The sequence below is a fragment of the Cyprinodon tularosa genome, unplaced genomic scaffold, assembly GCF_016077235.1.
Source record: "Cyprinodon tularosa strain WSP-4 unplaced genomic scaffold, ASM1607723v1 ctg73, whole genome shotgun sequence".
NCBI classification, from domain to species: Eukaryota; Metazoa; Chordata; class Actinopteri; order Cyprinodontiformes; family Cyprinodontidae; genus Cyprinodon; species Cyprinodon tularosa.
The window spans coordinates 251,862-268,898 of NW_024039485.1; the positions used below are offsets into that span (position 1 = coordinate 251,862).

At 38.6% G+C, this 17,037-nt stretch overlaps 2 protein-coding genes across 11 annotated transcripts in view; both read left to right on the forward strand.

Annotated features, from left to right (window-relative positions):
- Nucleotides 1-714: 714 nt before the first annotated feature.
- Nucleotides 715-4,121, forward strand: LOC119772820 (vicilin-like seed storage protein At2g18540; the record flags this gene model as incomplete). Its single annotated transcript, XM_038269476.1, has 2 exons — nucleotides 715-835; nucleotides 3,220-4,121. Coding segments are annotated over exons 1-2 (921 nt in total), but the record flags the coding sequence as incomplete, so codon positions are not given.
- A 126-nt stretch (nucleotides 4,122-4,247) lies between these two features.
- Nucleotides 4,248-17,037, forward strand: part of LOC119772818 — a 37,390-nt gene continuing 24,600 nt past the window's right edge. For 8 of the 10 annotated variants that reach the window (XM_038269465.1, XM_038269473.1, XM_038269474.1 and 5 more), the window contains exons 1-19: nucleotides 4,248-4,607; nucleotides 5,445-5,720; nucleotides 5,822-5,926; nucleotides 6,014-6,132; nucleotides 9,631-9,849; nucleotides 10,029-10,116; nucleotides 10,425-10,577; nucleotides 10,703-10,800; nucleotides 11,359-11,531; nucleotides 11,613-11,729; nucleotides 12,326-12,541; nucleotides 13,660-13,782; nucleotides 13,928-14,656; nucleotides 14,953-15,102; nucleotides 15,222-15,422; nucleotides 15,518-15,712; nucleotides 15,972-16,196; nucleotides 16,300-16,458; nucleotides 16,549-16,812. In XM_038269465.1, coding sequence (XP_038125393.1) covers nucleotides 5,667-5,720; nucleotides 5,822-5,926; nucleotides 6,014-6,132; nucleotides 9,631-9,849; nucleotides 10,029-10,116; nucleotides 10,425-10,577; nucleotides 10,703-10,800; nucleotides 11,359-11,531; nucleotides 11,613-11,729; nucleotides 12,326-12,541; nucleotides 13,660-13,782; nucleotides 13,928-14,656; nucleotides 14,953-15,102; nucleotides 15,222-15,422; nucleotides 15,518-15,712; nucleotides 15,972-16,196; nucleotides 16,300-16,458; nucleotides 16,549-16,812 — 3,388 coding nt within the window. In that variant the 5' untranslated portion in view covers nucleotides 4,248-4,607; nucleotides 5,445-5,666. The remainder of the gene's footprint in view (nucleotides 4,608-5,444; nucleotides 5,721-5,821; nucleotides 5,927-6,013; nucleotides 6,133-9,630; nucleotides 9,850-10,028; nucleotides 10,117-10,424; nucleotides 10,578-10,702; nucleotides 10,801-11,358; nucleotides 11,532-11,612; nucleotides 11,730-12,325; nucleotides 12,542-13,659; nucleotides 13,783-13,927; nucleotides 14,657-14,952; nucleotides 15,103-15,221; nucleotides 15,423-15,517; nucleotides 15,713-15,971; nucleotides 16,197-16,299; nucleotides 16,459-16,548; nucleotides 16,813-17,037) is intronic. The other 2 variants (XM_038269466.1, XM_038269467.1) reach the window with 2 other exon arrangements.

Here is a 17,037-nt window from a genome sequence, read left to right on the forward strand (position 1 = left end):
ATTAGATTCTAACACAGTGTTTCCAGTTGATTTCAAGACTGCTAACCCTTAAATGACCAATGTAGCGCTCCTTCATGGCTAAAAGGTTTACAGTGTTGCTCTAACTAAACAAATCCTGAAACAGAATGTCCATCTGTCTTTCAATTTTTTACCTTAAACCTTTAGCACTTTTAACAGCAGGATAATTATGCAAAAACCAACAGGATTCCACATCTGAAAGGCAAGGTCTTAAACAGGCTCTTCGTGTTCTTAAATTATTTGGTGGTGTTGAGTTAAAAGAGTAACTGTAATAAAGATAGGATCCAAATCCTTACAGTGTTTGAATATGACAAATTTCCCATGATCACAAATGCCTATCGTAAACTGTTCTAGCAGCGGTTCGGAGAATTACTGAAGTCACTACTCTTAATTTGATAAAGTGAAATTATAATTTACCAAAAAAAAAGGATAGCTTGATCTGAAACATTTAAATGTGAAGGAAAACCAGAGTCATCTATGATGATATACACTGCTTATATATCATTGTTCTTCAGATGTATCATCGGGTTCCCCAGTCCCACATTATTTGTTGACCCGATCCAAATGGGCGTGTGCGACACGAAGGGCCGGGAGGCCTGCTGTGGATGACCCAGGCTGCGCTAATGGGCAGATCCAGAGCAGAATGCCCCCTTTGTGTTGGAGCGATTTAATGAGTCCCTCTCAGAACTCCATGTTGGCTCAGTCTCCAACAAGGAGGTCTTTTGTGGGATGAGCGGATGGTTGTGTTTGTTTCTTTGTTAAATTGTAAACTGCGGCTCAGAGAAAAAGAAGTTTCTAATGAGGTTTGGAAAAGGCTGTAAGTGTCATTTCAATAGTTACATAGATCATCAGGGAGGTCCTGCTTTACATTTTGGAAATGATCAATTATTCTGGAGTTTCTGATCCAATATGAATCCTTGATTAAAAAAAAATACTTTAATTAATTAATCTTCAATATGCAAGGTGATCTCTAATTGAAGAGATTCCTGCAGTTATCCAATGTGAGCTTTGGAGATTTTCTTGTTTTTGCTCCTACTGTTGATACAAACAAGGTTAGCAAAGTGCTGATTTTTCTAACAGCCTTTTTCTGACATATTCGTGTTGATATCAACAAACTTTGTGATTGTAAAGTTCTCTTGGTTTCCACATTTTGAGGAGCGTGTTTGTTAAATTCATGATGAAGACAAATCATTTAGAGAGGATGTAGCAGCAATTAGACAATTCATTTTAAGAATTTGATCACATTTCTATCTGGTGCCTTATAAATAAGTTGTGTGAGCCACTATTTGCATTTTTTTTCGATGTTTGTAAAATGTCTTTTAATCTTTAATTTTTTAGATTCTGTAGAAGTCGTTCTTTAGGATGTTTTTTTTTTCTTGCCTGCTTTTCTTTGTATTTATATTTGAAATTAGGCATACAAACAGTAGGTTGCTAGGTTATATTTTTGATCAGGGGTCAAAACCTGTCATATTATAAAAGTGTCAACTGATCTAATCAGTCTACTTGGGCTGCAACTAACGATTATTTTGCAAATCGATTAATCTGTCATTTATGTTTTGATTAATCACATTGCAGAAGGTTCCTTAAAGAAGACCTTTTATGAAATTGATTGAACCGGGTGATACTAAAAGTTTTCCACTGGAGGAGTTCTGGATAGGGCTTATTGGCAGATGAAAACTTTTTTTAAAATCTTAAATTCAAAATTATCTCATATTTTTTTATTTTTTTTTTATTTTTACAATCTTGGTATAATTACTTCTCTAAGTCTCTAATAATCATGATTAATTGTATTAATTGTTTCAGCCCTATAGTGAATAAAACCAAAATAATGAAAATACAAGATTTTATCCATTTAAATCAAGTTATGCATTATATTGAAGCAATATGGCAACTATATATTGGCATATTTTGTTTTCTGGGTTGGAAAATGGATTATTTGTTAAAAATCTAAGTAGAAGAGCATAACATGACAATGTGTATGAAATAACGGATCCAAAGTCAGTCCAGGACTTTCCCAGAAGTTTGTTGGTAAAGCTGCTTGTTTCTGATCAAAGAACCCTGAAGTTTTAAACAACACTTCTGCAGTGGAAGGATGAACCAGAGTTGTTATTATGGTGCAATACATGAGCCGTTTGTAGCATACAGCTGCAGATTCATAACTACTACATTAAAACTTCAAATTAGTAGAAGGATGATTAGGTCTTTACCAGATGTTTTGTAAAGATATTGCTCATCTGCTGTGCAAAGCTGTGTTAGTCCAAAAAATGTAAAGATGTATATCCATACATCACAATATAAATGTAGCCGAGTCCTTGTTCGTTCTGGAGGTTTCTACTTTTGCAGATACCCAGTCATTGATGCACAGTGCTTAAGGCTGCTGCTGGGGATTTCAGTGGATTCAGATTTCTGTTGAATTCTGAAGAACAAAAAATATTGAGACTTAAAAGTTATTCTGGTTCCTGAAAAAAATATTCCCGGCTATGGAATATAGATAGCAAATAAACCTAACTGTTAGATCTTCTTTATGAGACATATCTTTGTCTAATTTTCCTTTCTTTACTTTAACATAGTTAAAAGTGCGGCATGTACTGCACAAAATCTTTCTGCAATATAATTTATACCGTACTCAACGAAATTTATTTTATTCTGGGAAAAATCCTTTTATGACAGGAAAAGCTTTGATTTCTCTTACGTTTGACTCGGACCGCACATTCACTAATTTGTAGCTGGAGGTCCAATCAATCATTAATTAGGGTTAGAAGAAATAACATCCCTGTGTGTGTGTGTGTGAGAGAGAGAGAGAGAGCAGTCTTTGTTACACAGCTTCAAAACGGTACTGCTTTGTTGTCACAAGAAGCTTTCTGTTATCTGCTGAAGTCATGCCGCAAAGACCTGAAGCAGCCGCCAAGATGCTTTTGAATTAAATTAGGTGATTTATTTAGCTTAATTCAAGATATTAGAAATATTTAACTATCAGTCTTTCTCACTAAATAGCAACTCTTAGACCAAAGAGTATTTTTAGTGGAATCTGCTAGCTTCTACCACATACATGTTGCATCTCTATTCAGAACATTTTTCATGTACGGTTTCTTCCTACGGTTTGTTGCCCCTCATGAATCACCATGCAGAGTCATGTCACTGTACACTGTGCTGCACTGTGACCTTTCTCCATCTCTGACTCCCCTTCGTTCTCCTTTCCAGTGGCTACCATGACGACAGAGGCAAGCGCTGTGAACGAGGCTGATACCGAGGGCAAGAAGAGCAGCCACGCTCCGCCAGAACCTCAACCTGAAGCTGTGCAGCAAGAGGCGGCCGCGTCTGAGCAGGAGGCCGAGCAGCCAAGCAAAAAGGCCCAGGAACCGACTGCTGAGCCCGGGCCTGCGTCTGGGGCTACCTCCCCTGAGGAGGAGCAGCTGAAGCCTCGTACCAGAACCTCTGCCGGCAAAGGCCTTTCACGCCTCTTCTCCTCTTTCCTCAAACGGCGCTCTCAGTGCTCGGAAGGCGAAGGCTTTGAGGCTGAGAAAGAGAGCGACGAAAAGGCAGACAAAGAGAAAGCTGACAACACCGAAGAAGAGAAGGTGGAAGAGGTGAAGAGTGAAGACAAGGAGTCTAAAGCAGTGGAGGAAAAATCAGAAACCAAAGAAGTTAAAAAGAAAGAAGAAGAAAAAAGTGAACAAAAACAGGAGGTAAAGAAAGTGGAAGAAAAGGTTGAGAAGAAAGGCAGTAAAAAGAAAAAGAAAGAAGCAAAGAAGAAAGCAGAGGAAAAGGATGAAGGCAAAGTGAAAAAGGACGAGACAAAAAAAGAGGAAGAAAAGTCAGAGAAGCATGAGGAGCCAAAGGAGGAAAAGGTGAAGACAGCTGTAGAAAAAGAAGAAGCAAAACCAGAGGCAAAAGAAGAAGAAAAGAAACAGACATCTGAGGTTAAAGACAAAGGAGCGGAGGCCGGAAAGAAAGAAGGAGGAAAGGTTGACAAGAAGGAGGCAAAAAAAAAAGAGAAGGAAGAAAAGCTGAAGAAAAAGGAGGAGGAAAAAGCTAAAAGAAAGGCAGAAGAAGAAGAGAGGATAAAAAAGAGAGAAGAGGAGAAGGCAAAGAAAAGAGAAGAAGAAAAAGCCAGAGAGGCTGAAAAGTTGAAAAAAAGAGAGGAGGAAAAGGCCAAAAAGAGAGAGGAGGAAAAAGCTAAGGAGGAAAAAGCTAAAGAAGACAAGACAAAAAAGGAGGAGGAAAACACTAAAGAGGAAAAAATTAAAGAAGACAAGACGAAAAAGGAGGAGGAAAACACTAAAGAGGAAAAGGCAAAAAAGAAGGAAGAGGAAAAACCAAAAGAGGAGAAACAAGAGGAAAAAGCAAAACAATTGGAGAACACTGAGAAAGAAGAGGAAAAGTCTGAGGAAAATCAGCAGAAAGAGGAGGAAAAGGGAAAGAAAAAGGAGAAGGGAAAGAGCAAAGGAAAGAAGGAGGATAAGGAGGAATTAAAGCCAAGTAAAGAACAGGTTAAAGCACCGATTGCAGCTCCAGAACCAGAACTAAAAATTGAGCCGGACACTGAACAGGCTGCAGATCAGCAGTCAGTAAGCAGCGCTGAGACTCAGGTGAGACAAAAGAAGAGCACAGGCATGTCACACTGAGCTCCAGTGGGACATGCAAGGGTTTATTTTATCTAATTTATAAGCAAATCATTGACAATACCTAGAAAAAGGAAGGCACTTCATGGAGGCGGCTTCGAACTGCAGGTTTTGATATTTTCACCAAAACAGTTTACATCAACACCTTGATTCAGCATATTTTTATACCCTCAGTTTACCTTAACAATAACTGGCCAATGCAATAAGGGGGCACCAAACCTTAGATATCAACTAACATCCTTTTCTTCCTCTGATGGCGGTGTTATGGAGATCTAGGATGACCGTCTGATAAAGATGTTTTATTAACCCATTAAAGATTTCCCCCATAGTTTAAAATCTAGTTAGATGCTCAGGTAATTAGGATTGCCCTCTTTCCTCTGATTACTGCCACCAAATATCTAAAACATCTGTGATCGGTAGATTGTTGATCTAGTAATGTCAAATGCTGAGTGAAAGTGGGTGTGAGTAATTGAGCTGATTTTCTAGGAGAATAATTGTATAAAAGGGTAAAAGTTAAAATAGGAAATAAATTTTTTGTTTCCACCTTTTTTTTTTTTATGTCCACACATTTCATGGCTTTATATGTGTTTGTGCGTTTACATGGAAACAATCAGGATTCCTCATTGAGCAAATTTCCAGCTAAAATCTTAGCTTGCAGCCCAGTTAACCCATGCAGGTAGCCATAAACTGCCGTACAGCTAGATATTTGTTAAACTGGGATATGTTGGTTAAACTACTGCTGCCACCATCTGTAAAGTATGCTCAACTGTATTTGACTTGTTTTTTTTATGTTACTTTAACCAGCCCGCTCCAGAAGAGCAAAAGGAATCAGAGATAAAGGAAGAGCCCGAAGCAGAAGAAGTGAAAAAGGAGGCTACTGAAAAAACAGAGGAAGCAGCAGAAGAGCAGAAGGCGACTAAAGAGAAAGAAAAAGTAACTGAGCAGGCAAAGAAAGAGAAGCCTTCAAAGGAAAAGAAGACAGAAAAGAAGACGGAGGAGGCTAAAGGCCCCAAACGTCCAAAAACCATGCAATGTAAAGTCACCTTACTGGATGACACTCTGTTTGAGTGTGAGCTTGATGTAAGAGAAACGGCTTATTATATCCACCTATGTTTATATATTGCTCTACCCGTTAGTATGGTTATACAGACTGATGACACCTGTTATGTCCACACCAATAGAAACATGCTAAAGGCCAGGAGCTTCTAATGAAAGTGTGTGACCATGTCAACCTGCTGGAGAAGGATTACTTCGGTCTGGCCATCTGGGAAACTCCAACCAGCAAGGTCTGCATCTTTTTCTTTATTTATGATAGAAAAAGAAAAGAGACTAAGACCCTAACCTGAGACCTGTGGTTGTTCTTCCTCCCCTAGACATGGTTGGAACCTGTCAAAGAGATTCGAAAACAGGTTTCAGGTGGCGTCTATGAGTTTACATTTAATGTAAAGTTTTACCCTCCTGATCCGGCACAGCTTACAGAAGACCTCACCAGGTATTTATATCTTTAAAGGAGAAGTTCGGTTTTTTACACTTTAAGCCCATTTTCTGTAGTGTCCAGGATGAAATCGAATGATCGACACCAAAAGTTTGACAATTGCTCCTGTCTCTGCTTTTTGGCTCATTTAGAATCACCACCTGGCTGCTTTAGAATGGCTTCCATAGAGCATGTCCGATAATGTCCTTAAAACAACCTTAAACGTTCTTTTTTAAAAATATGCTACTCACCGTGTCGTCAGCGCTGTTCAATGACGTTCCAAAAAAAGTTTCGTAAAGAAAAAACGTTCCTGTAGTGTTTTATTTAGCATTTTGTAAATCCCATTGAGTTCTGTTGGAATAGTCAATATTCCCCTGCCACCGGAAACGGAAATGGGGCCTGTTTACACAGTTGTAGTCTTTTCGCTTCACTCTGTGTACTCCGACGTCGAGAATCAAGAATCCACCTTTCGTATTCCATTTTCAGAGTTTTTTAAAGTGTTTAACAGAGACGTTAGCACCTCGACGTCGGAGTACACAGAGTGAAGCGAAAAGACTACAATTGTGTAAACAGGCCCCATTTCCGTTTCCGGTGGCAGGGGAATATTGACTATTCCTACAGAACTCAATGGGATTTAAAAAATGCTAAATAAAACACTACAGGAACGTTTTTTCTTTACGAAACTTTTTTTGGAACGTCATTGAACAGCGCTGACGACCCGGTGAGTAGCATATTTTTAAAAAAGAACGTTTAAGGTTGTTTTAAGGACATTATCGGACATGCTCTATGGAAGCCATTCTAAAGCAGCCAGGGGGTGATTCTAAATGAGCCAAAAAGCAGAGACAGGAGCAATTGTCAAACTTTTGGTGTCGATCATTCGATTTCATCCTGGACACTACAGAAAATGGGCTTAAAGTGTAAAAAACCGAACTTCTCCTTTAACCTGAGCAAGCACTTACTATATCACCTAAGCTAAAATGTCATCTTTTATAAGCTGACCTGTGATGATGTTAAAAAGATGGTTCTGGATTTTTGAAGTAAGATTGTCTTAAAAGGTTGTAGGATGCAAGCCAAACTGTTGGATAATACCTCTGATACCAGAGTTTAATAAACTCCCACAGAGCTGATTTTAACACCTTTTCATGGTTTATATAGCTCCACAATTTCAAGAGTCAAATTAACACTTTCAAAATAGTTAAATACGCTGTGTCAGAGTTTCTATTTTAACTGACAATTCAGAGTTAAATCAACACTCTAGGATTAAATAATCAATACTAGAGAGTTGCTTAAGATAAATTAACAACTTCTTTACTTTAAAATGTCTCCGTAGGAAAACATTACTTTATGCTCCGGGTTAATTACGATAAGGAAAATGGAAATCCTTCCAAACCAGTAAATGAAAAACAAACCCCTAAAATGCTGGTGACAGCTGAAACTGTTAAATGTAAATACAAGAACAGGCATTGGCCATTCAGGGTAATTCTTTTCATTACATTTAATTATTTCTCTCTGTTGCTTTTAATCTTCCTTATGGAACATGCATTACAGAGCAACCCAAACTACTAGTGAGCATCTGATCAAATCAAACGGTCATTTTAAAAACTACAAAAGTTTAAATATGATTTATATAAAAAAAAAAAAGTCACATCATTGTGTAAGATACAACCATAACAGGTCAGAACGTTTACCAACTCATTACTCATCATACAAAATCGTTTCGCAGCTCTCCACTATGTTGAAACGTCAAAGTTTACCTCATCTCTGCAACTCTGATATAAAGTTATACCAACTTTCCAGTGGAAATTACAACAGCATTTCTGATGTCATTTTTGGTATTTACTATAATCATGATACCACATGAAGGCAGCTTAAGCATCAGCAATGTGTTAACATCCCACATGAACTATTGGCTAACACATTGTAAAAAGTCATTATAAAAAGGATGCTTTCATTTAACATTCAGTGAAGTGTATATTTCTAGACATATTTGAAATACTTTATCAATTTAAAGGATCTTAATCAAAGCTTTAAGAGGTTGCTCCTATTATGTGCTGCAGCAGAACATGAATTAAATGGCGCCGTTTTCAAGTAGTATTCCAGTCTTTAACCAGAAGGTAAGGGGTGAAATTTCCTCTCAGAGGAGGAAACCCAACATCAATGCAAACAGCTGTATGCAATAACCATAAAAGTAGACGCAATTTAAATCCTTAACTCAACACTAAAATATTTACCCTTGGAAATGTACCACCTTAGTTTATGCTGTGTAAGGAGGTGGAACCGCGGTGCTTCCGTTTGGTGCACTGCCACGTTTTTTTACGTGTCCAAGGCGGGGATCGTTAAGCCTAGAAGTCAGTTGATGAAAAGGAAAGCAGATCCCTTTAAGTTTACATATAAAAGATATGGAATTGTATATTTTGGACTTTTTTTTTTTTAGTAAAAGTTGTATTAATACAGTAAATTAAATGCTAATACGAGCATTGAAAAAGGAGTAAAAAAAAACAACTATATATTTAAACTCACCAACAATAGATACAAAGAAAAAAATAAGATAAAGTAATAAAATAAAAGCAGACACATGGGTCGCTGGTATTTCTAGCAAAATAAACACTTTACTGACTTGTTGTTCTATTTAAAGCCTAGATGTTCACTACTAGAGCGTGAAGTTCGCTCTGCTCTGAAAACGCTCCCTGTGGAATAAGGTGGCTGGGAGACGCTGCAGCACTGTCTCTCCATGCGGAGCATGCGCTGATTTTACATCCAGTAAAACCAGAGGGACGGGGCATATCACAAACGATAAACACGTGATAACATAGCACACACCGGCTAACTAAAGATTAGCAAAACTCATCCTAATAAGCTCTTGAAGCAGTGACTGAATGTTGGGGTCTGGCTGTAACCCAGCTTTACTTATCTTGTCTTGGCCTTGGTGCTCCATTTCTCCTGTCTGTTATATCAGTTGTGCTAACACTGAATGGCGTGACAGAAAACAAGGCTTATTGGACTTATTCTGTGTTTTTTTTTTTCTTTTCTTCAGTTGATAACATTTTCTCCCTGATATCTCAGAAGGTCCTAGGAACAAATTTCATTACAGCTCCTTGCATCGACTTATATAATGTTTAACCTTAAATAATAGGATAAATTGTATCATCTTTTTTTTTTTTTTATCCATGTGGCTAAAAGGGAATTTGGACCATTAGCAATTTATCAAGATGGGCAGCAACTTACCAGTGATGGACCAACCTATTACCATTGATTTCTGTGTAAAATATTACCCAATTTAAATGTAGCAACTGTTTCAAGTTTCTTGAATTTAGGTGCTGATACTTTTAAGATTGGAGCTACTGTAAGACAAAAGTTAAGAAAAAGATATTAAATGCTTTTTAAACATTTTAAACTCTTTTAAACCTTACTTCAAAAATGCCAAACATCGCTCACAATTCAGATCGTGCTTTTTTTGTTTGTTTGTTTGAACTGTTTAAAGTGTTTTCATATCTATATATTTTATTTCTTTTGCAGATATTTCCTGTGTCTTCAGCTCAGGAAGGACATCATGCTTGGGGTTCTTCCTTGTTCTTTTGTCACGCTGTCCCTGCTGGGCTCCTACACGGCCCAGTCAGAGCTAGGAGAATATGACCCGGAGCTCCATGGGACTGATTATGTGAAAGATCTAAACCTGGCACCGGGGCAGACCAAGGAGCTGGAGGAAAAAGTGATGGAGCTGCACCGAACATACAGGTCATTAAAGAGTTAGAGACAATCATTTAAAGGAATAGAGCTTTATTAGCAAATACTTTTCATTGCACTTATTAAGTACCGGTAGGTTTATTGTTTCTCAGCCCAACAGGGAACATCTTTGTTTTAACCTTTTAGATGAATCTTCTTTGAAAATACTTTTTCCTCCCTTGCATATTAAGGTCAATGAGTCCAGCCCAAGCAGATTTGCTGTTTCTGGAAAATGCCAAGAAACTTGCGATGTATGGAGTTGATCTGCACCAAGCCAAGGTAAAAAAAAAAATTTTTCAAATAAGAAAAAAAAAAGCTTTCCTTTTTGTTGTAATGTTCTCATTTCTATGTAATGTCTTCCTTTTTTAAAATGCTTGATAATACTTTGCAACAGCCATCATGTTTTGCATCATTAAGCTTTAATGACAAAATCAATGTCAAGTCCCTTGGAGATAAAAAATTTAAGGATTATAACATTTCAAACCATGTGACTTCAGACTAAATTAATTAGGAAAGAAAGACTGCTCCCTTGTGACAGTTTTGTGTAAGTACCAGGAGATAACATTGTTTTTTTTTCTTGCATGCAGGATCTGGATGGTGTTGACATCACACTAGGTGTTTGCTCCAGTGGTTTGATGGTTTACAAGGACAAGCTGAGGATCAACCGTTTCCCGTGGCCCAAAGTGCTCAAAATCTCTTACAAACGAAGCAGCTTCTTCATTAAAATCAGAGCGTCAGAGGTACATCCATTCTCACCCATTATTTGATTAAAACTAGACTTGGCGTCCTACTGATGACTTTTGTTGTTTGATAGATGGGCTGCTACCAGTTATTTTATTTTGTTTTTTTTTTTCTTCCTGTGCAGCAAGAGCAGTATGAGAGCACCATTGGCTTCAAGCTTCCCAACTACAAAGCCTCAAAGAAGCTTTGGAAAGTTTGCGTTGAGCATCATACTTTCTTCAGGTAAAAAAAAAGAACTTAACTCACTTTCATGGAAACCTTTTTTCCTCAGAACAAAAGATAATAAGCAGCTTTACTTTATCCTCTAATTGATGGCAGGCTAAGTGAAAACTGCAGGTTAATAATTGTTACATCTGCAGTGGAAAAGCTGCAGACTTATCTTCCTACTCTATGCATTAGACTTCTAAGGTTTTTGGTATTTCAATAAATAATCAAAATGTTCAACTCCTTTATAGATACATCACACACAGTGTGGTGTATTACAATGGTTTATTTCCATATTTAGTGTATCAGAATTTATTGTAAGACTAATAAAAAAAAAAGGATTTCAATAGATAAATGTGATATTATGGTTTACACAACTGTGGTAAACAGCTGAGTTTATAGTTCTCCAATTGACTGTAAATGGAAGCCTACACAAGGAAGGCAATCTACAAGGGTCAACTCAAATTTTACTTCATTAACGTCACATTGCTTAGTGATACATTTTTATTATTTTAGTTCTGAATTTTATTAGTTTGAGTAATAAAGAACTGAAAGAACAATGTCTCTCCTTCTCAGGGTTCCTTCCGTGGAGCCTCCATCCTCCCGCCGTTTTCTTGTCCTGGGTTCCAAGTTCAGGTATAGCGGCCGTACTCAAGCCCAAACCCGACAGGCCAGCTCCATGATCGACCGGCCAGCCCCTCGCTTCACACGCTCTGCCAGCAAGAGGTTGTCACGTAACTTAGACGGCGGTAGGTGAAACTGTGTGTCTGAAATAGTTTTGTTGCTACAAGGGTTGAGAAGCAGCTGTCTGACTTGTTTCGCTTCTGCAGCTGGAGATCAGACTCTCCAGTTTCTGCAGCTACTCTCTGCATCATGCAGGTCTGAGGTTGATGATTGGTCTTTGTTGATGGCAGCAGAAACGTCCCGGCCCTCTGCTGAATTTCCAGGTATCGGGATGTGCATGAAGTGCATAAGCTGCTGGTTTAGTGCTAAATGCTTTCGCCCTAATAACTTATCGATATGCAAACCGGTTTTCATTTGTTTTTACTTTCATATTTTTTTTAAACACAGCTTTTCAGCTTGGTAACTATTTATATTTTGACTTACCCTAACTTGACTCCTGGCTGTTTTTGGCTGCTTTGCACTGTAAAATGAACATGAGCTTCTTCTCTTACCCCAGTTCTCAGTCATATCCAGTGTTGGAGTTTCTCTTCCCCATTTTTAAGGTGGAAAACTGGACCTGATTCTAACTATCACCTTATACTACATTTTAACTGAACAACCTACCCGTCACTTTTGCACCAGTTTTTATTAATAAAGGTTGTTCAAAGAAATTTTATTTGCCACCCTGCATTTTTTTAAGAAGATAAACGAGCCATTTCATCTTGCTGGCACTAACCTCATCATATTGGCTTGCAATAGTCCTACAGTGGGATAAAACTGCTTGCATCCAACTAAGTTAAAAACCTGCTTGAAGCATCCGTAACAGTCGTAATGTTCTGAACCATACCATAACTTCAATCGCCTCGCCATCTCTTCACAGCCAGAGGGGAGTCTGAGCAGACTTCCACTCAGTCCTCAGAGGAAGGGCAGCTTGTTCATTCAGTCACAATATCCCGGAATGGCACTGAGACCACAGACGGCAGCACTCAAATCATTGGTGAACAGCAGGGAATAAAGGAAGGAGAGTGGTTTGACCTTCTGTATCGGGAACCTTCTGTAGCCGCTGTCCAGACTTTTGATTTTGTGAAACAGCCAGGTATCTGCAATTATACAGCCAACACCTTTTCTACATTTCTATCTTGTAATCTTTTAAAACATTGTATCTGTTTTAAGCGTAAAACTTGTGGTTTATTTATGTATGGGTAACTATTCGATTCCCACAGATACACTGCGCATAAATACTGTTTTGCAAATACTGAACAGGAAAATAGCTTAATTATAGCACTTATTAGAACTTTGGAGTTATCATTATGTGTTTACCCTTCTTTATTAGTTGTTTTCTTCAATATTTGTGTTAACTTAATAATTAATCCTGTCCATAGTAATCAGTCAACATGACTTTTAGGAGTTCATTGTTTTTATTTCCTAGAATACTTATAGAAAGTTATTTATTTACCTCATTTCTGTATTTGGGAAAAGTCCTTGCTTGCCTTGGTTGCTCTTTGTTTCCTTCTGCGTGCAGGATGCACTTGGATCCTATCATTGGTCATCTTTGTCAGGCAAATCGTTTCATAACAAAAATGTTTTATAAATAGTCTACTTCTAAAATTTTCAAAATTCAACAGTTCCAAATTTCCAGCAATTGCCCCTAACGACCCCCCTTTCAGAGGCATGGCCCAGGTATTGCAGGCTAACAAAGAATCCAAAATGACTCCCCATTACTAAGGGGCGGACCCTTTCTTCTGGTTCACTTTGCATGTTTTCTAAGCCAAGACACGTTTTTGGCTTAGAATCCTCTAACTCTACGCTACTTCTGACATTTTGAATTGAAAGCTTCCCTTATGGGAAGTGAAACGTCTTTAAACATGGAAGCAAAGTCCAGTGGATTTTTTTTGGAATGACTATCACCTGGATGACTGAGAATCTTCACCAGCATATTCAAAATACTTTGGATGGAAATTTATACTTAAATTTAATTAATTAAAGCTTAAATGTTGGAGAGGTTTTATTTTAAAAAGAAATGAGGAAAAAGGATTTTAATAATTTAGATTTTGTGTAATGATTCAAAAAGAGTCAAGAGATGGAAAAAATATCAAGTACCTTCCAGTTGCCTTGATAGGATGAAATGTATTTATCAACTCTACATGCAAACATCTGAAGATTGTGGATTTTGGTTCTCTGGTTCAAAGATGTATATAATTTCTCTGATGTCAGTCAAACCCAGCTTGGCGTCCTCCTCCTCCTCGGACCGCCTTTATCAACCTGCACCATCACAGCAGGACGACTGGTTCCTGTACTTCGACCGATTCTTAGCCAAGTTTGAAGAAAAGACTCTGTGTGAGTTGTTTTGGGGATTTGTGACTTTTTTTTTTTCTTTTTTTTTTATCCTGCTTAGTAAAACTGACCAGCAGCCTGCCTTATGATCCAGATTATTGTTCCTATTTAAAGTTTGACGTTAGCTGTATCTTTGTGCTCTTCTCAGCATCTCGTAAAACTCAGCCTCAGATCTTTGTGGAGGAGCTTGTCACATCAGTAGACAAACAGGAAGACACTACCAAACAAGTCATTGAAAGACTGCAGAGATCTGTGGTCTTAATAGATGCACTGGCAGAGATGGAAGATCTGGAAGAGAAGCTGAAGAAAGTGAGGGACTTGGAGGAAAGACTTGAAGAAACGGGGGAGATGACGGAGAAGATTCTGAGGATGGTTGAAGATGATCTGGGGCAGGAAGAGGTGGAAAGGTTAAAGGCGGAAGAGGGTGATTTGGATCAGGTGGTATTAGAGAAATATGTGAAGAGGCTGGAGACCATAGACGATGATGAGGATGAACTGGGAGAGCAGATCAAGCAGGTTTTTTTCAAAGGTTTGATCCCAGTAGAGGAAAACGAGCTGAATCAATTAGACGATAGTTTGAAGGAAAAGATGCAGAAGATGGAAAGGGAATGGCTGGAAGAAGTACAGGAAACATTTGACGCTGCAGGAGTTTCTGGAGCAACTTCTGTTGTGACTCTGAAGATGGTTGAACACAGAGGCGAGAAGATGGTGACTGTTATTGGTGAGGGTGAGAGGTCAGATGGGAATTTAGAACAATTGACTCAGAGGGAGGTTATAGAGATGCCCGATTATGGAAATCCACTTCAGAGGGCAAATGACGATGAGTGGTACCTGCTTTTTTACCGTCCTCCAACCCAAGTAATAGCCAGCCCATCAGGTACAGTATGCTGCTCTAAAAACTATATGGCACCTCTACTAATCGTTCTAATATGCTAACCGTTTTACGTGAGATAAGTGATGCGGCAAATATGAATAACACATTGACCAACTAGTTCAGTTCATTGAATAACTTTGTGCTTGCTGCTGCTGTGCTCCCTGCGGATGAGATAACCTCGCATTTGGACTTTACTGCTTTTGAAAACGCTTTTACAGCCTGTGGCACACATTACCACCCATGTTAAGTCGGTATTTCTTTTTTTTGCATGTTACCCTCATAATTAATCACTACTGTAGATGAGAGTAAATATTTGAGTTCAGTGGAGAAGAGACAGGTAGGAGAAGAGGGAATTCAGGAACTGCAACGACCGACGCTGATGGAAAAGGTGGATGACTGGTTTATGTTGTTGGCTGGTATTCCAAGAGAAAGCCCCTACATAGAACCAGGTAATGCTTAATAAAGGTTTTACTGTTTTCGTGCTTCTGCTTTGTAATCTACTTGCTGGCTGATTAAATGTGTGAACTGCCGCTGATTGAGGAAATCTTCTCCTGGTTCCTTTTATCAGTAACCATTAAGGAAGCCCAGGTTGATAAAGAAAGGGTCGTCTCTGTGGTTGAAGTTTCAGAAGATTACAAAGTTGAGGAGAGGCTGGTAATACAACAGGCTCCCCAAAGCGATAAAGAAATCCAACCTGTGACTCAGAGGGATGTTGATAGGTTTGTGTCGCTGGATGTTCCTTCTAAACAAACTGAAAATGTACAACCAGGTACTGGAAAACATCCGCACTGACTGGCAGTTTAAGTGCAGCAAACTGTTCATTATACAGGCAGGAAAGACTGAAGTTTTTTCTTTTTGCTTTTGGTGTCGTTGGAGTGAGTCTAGCAGGGGGTGTTTCCCAGTCCCAGATTGAAGCAGTCCCAGCTGTTGATCTGAGAGAAAAAAGAATGGAGATTTTTGTAGAGGATGCAGAAATAAAACTAATACCAAGACAAACTGAAGATGACTGGTTTGTGCTGTTTGACCTTCCAGATAGGGGATCATCTTTTATGCAAACAGGTATTACTAATATTTCTTTCCCTTTCATGTATTCATTTTTCTTGCCTTGTTATCTTATTTAGAAATCCTGTTGTTCAACTTGTAGTTCCTTTTGTCGAGTGAAATATCGGAAACTGTACTGAAATATTTAACTTCTATCTGTAGGCGGCTATTAATCAATTAAAGAAATAGAGCCTGAGATGCTGAAGCTTAACAAATGGAGTGTGACATTCCAATTTTACTGACAGTATGTCTTCGACTTTTTTTGTTTTATCCATAGCTTCAAAGGCTGAGTATGTTCAGGTTCTTCATAGAGAAAGCATGCCAACCATGCCTGTGACTGAGTTAGAGGAGAGGAGGGAGGTTATAGTTGAAGAGATCTCGATTAAAAAACACACAAAGAAGCTTCCAGAACAGACAATATTGCATCCAGTGAGCAACCGAGATGATGATTGGTATCTGCTGCTGGACACAATTCCCAAAGTGAAGCCTTATGTACCTCCAGGTAACTTTGACCTTTAGATGCCTTTTTTAATGAAATTACTACAATACGTGTGATAGGAGTTGAGAAATTACAATTTTTCAATTTAAATTTACATTTTTTCCAGTTTTTGTGCCACAAACATCCAAAGCCATTCCAAGTGTTTCAGGTGAAGCAAAAATTGTAGAGCAGAGGTCATCATATCCGATTAGCCCACAGCCTTTGCAGCCTCTAGAAAAAGATGACTGGGCCATTGTGTTTGAGACGCCAGTTATTGTGCCTACAGGTACAAGATCATTGTATTTTAATCTTTTAAATTTCTCAGCTTTTTTGACGCAATTGTAACGCAACCATTTGGACATTTTGTGTGTGCCAGTTGCCGCTGCTGAGACTATGACGTTTAAAGAGACAAAGACGTTTAAAGTCGAGGCAAAAACCACAGAGATTACAACGTACAAGGAAGCGAGAACCACTGAGATTAGAGCAGAAGAGGAGGTGATAATTGGCACGGCCAGCAGACAAGATGGTACTGGTTTTTCTGAAATAAGGCCAAGCCGACCTCCAACTCTATCAAACCTAGAAGATGATTGGCTTGACCTGTTTGACATTGCTCAAGAGAAACGCATACTCTCTCCACCAGGTATTTTTAATTAGCTTAAAGGGATAGTTCGGTATTTTTGACATGAATCTGTATGGCATCCCGATCACCAGCGGCATGCAATCACACTGACTTACCCCTGGCAGCGTCCTGTGAGCAGAGGAAGGAGACATGGCTGTTGTTGGGCTCGCTGTCTGAATGACGGCGCGCACTGATACGAACAGAGAGAAAATAGGACCAATTGATAACGACGTGTGACTTTTTCCA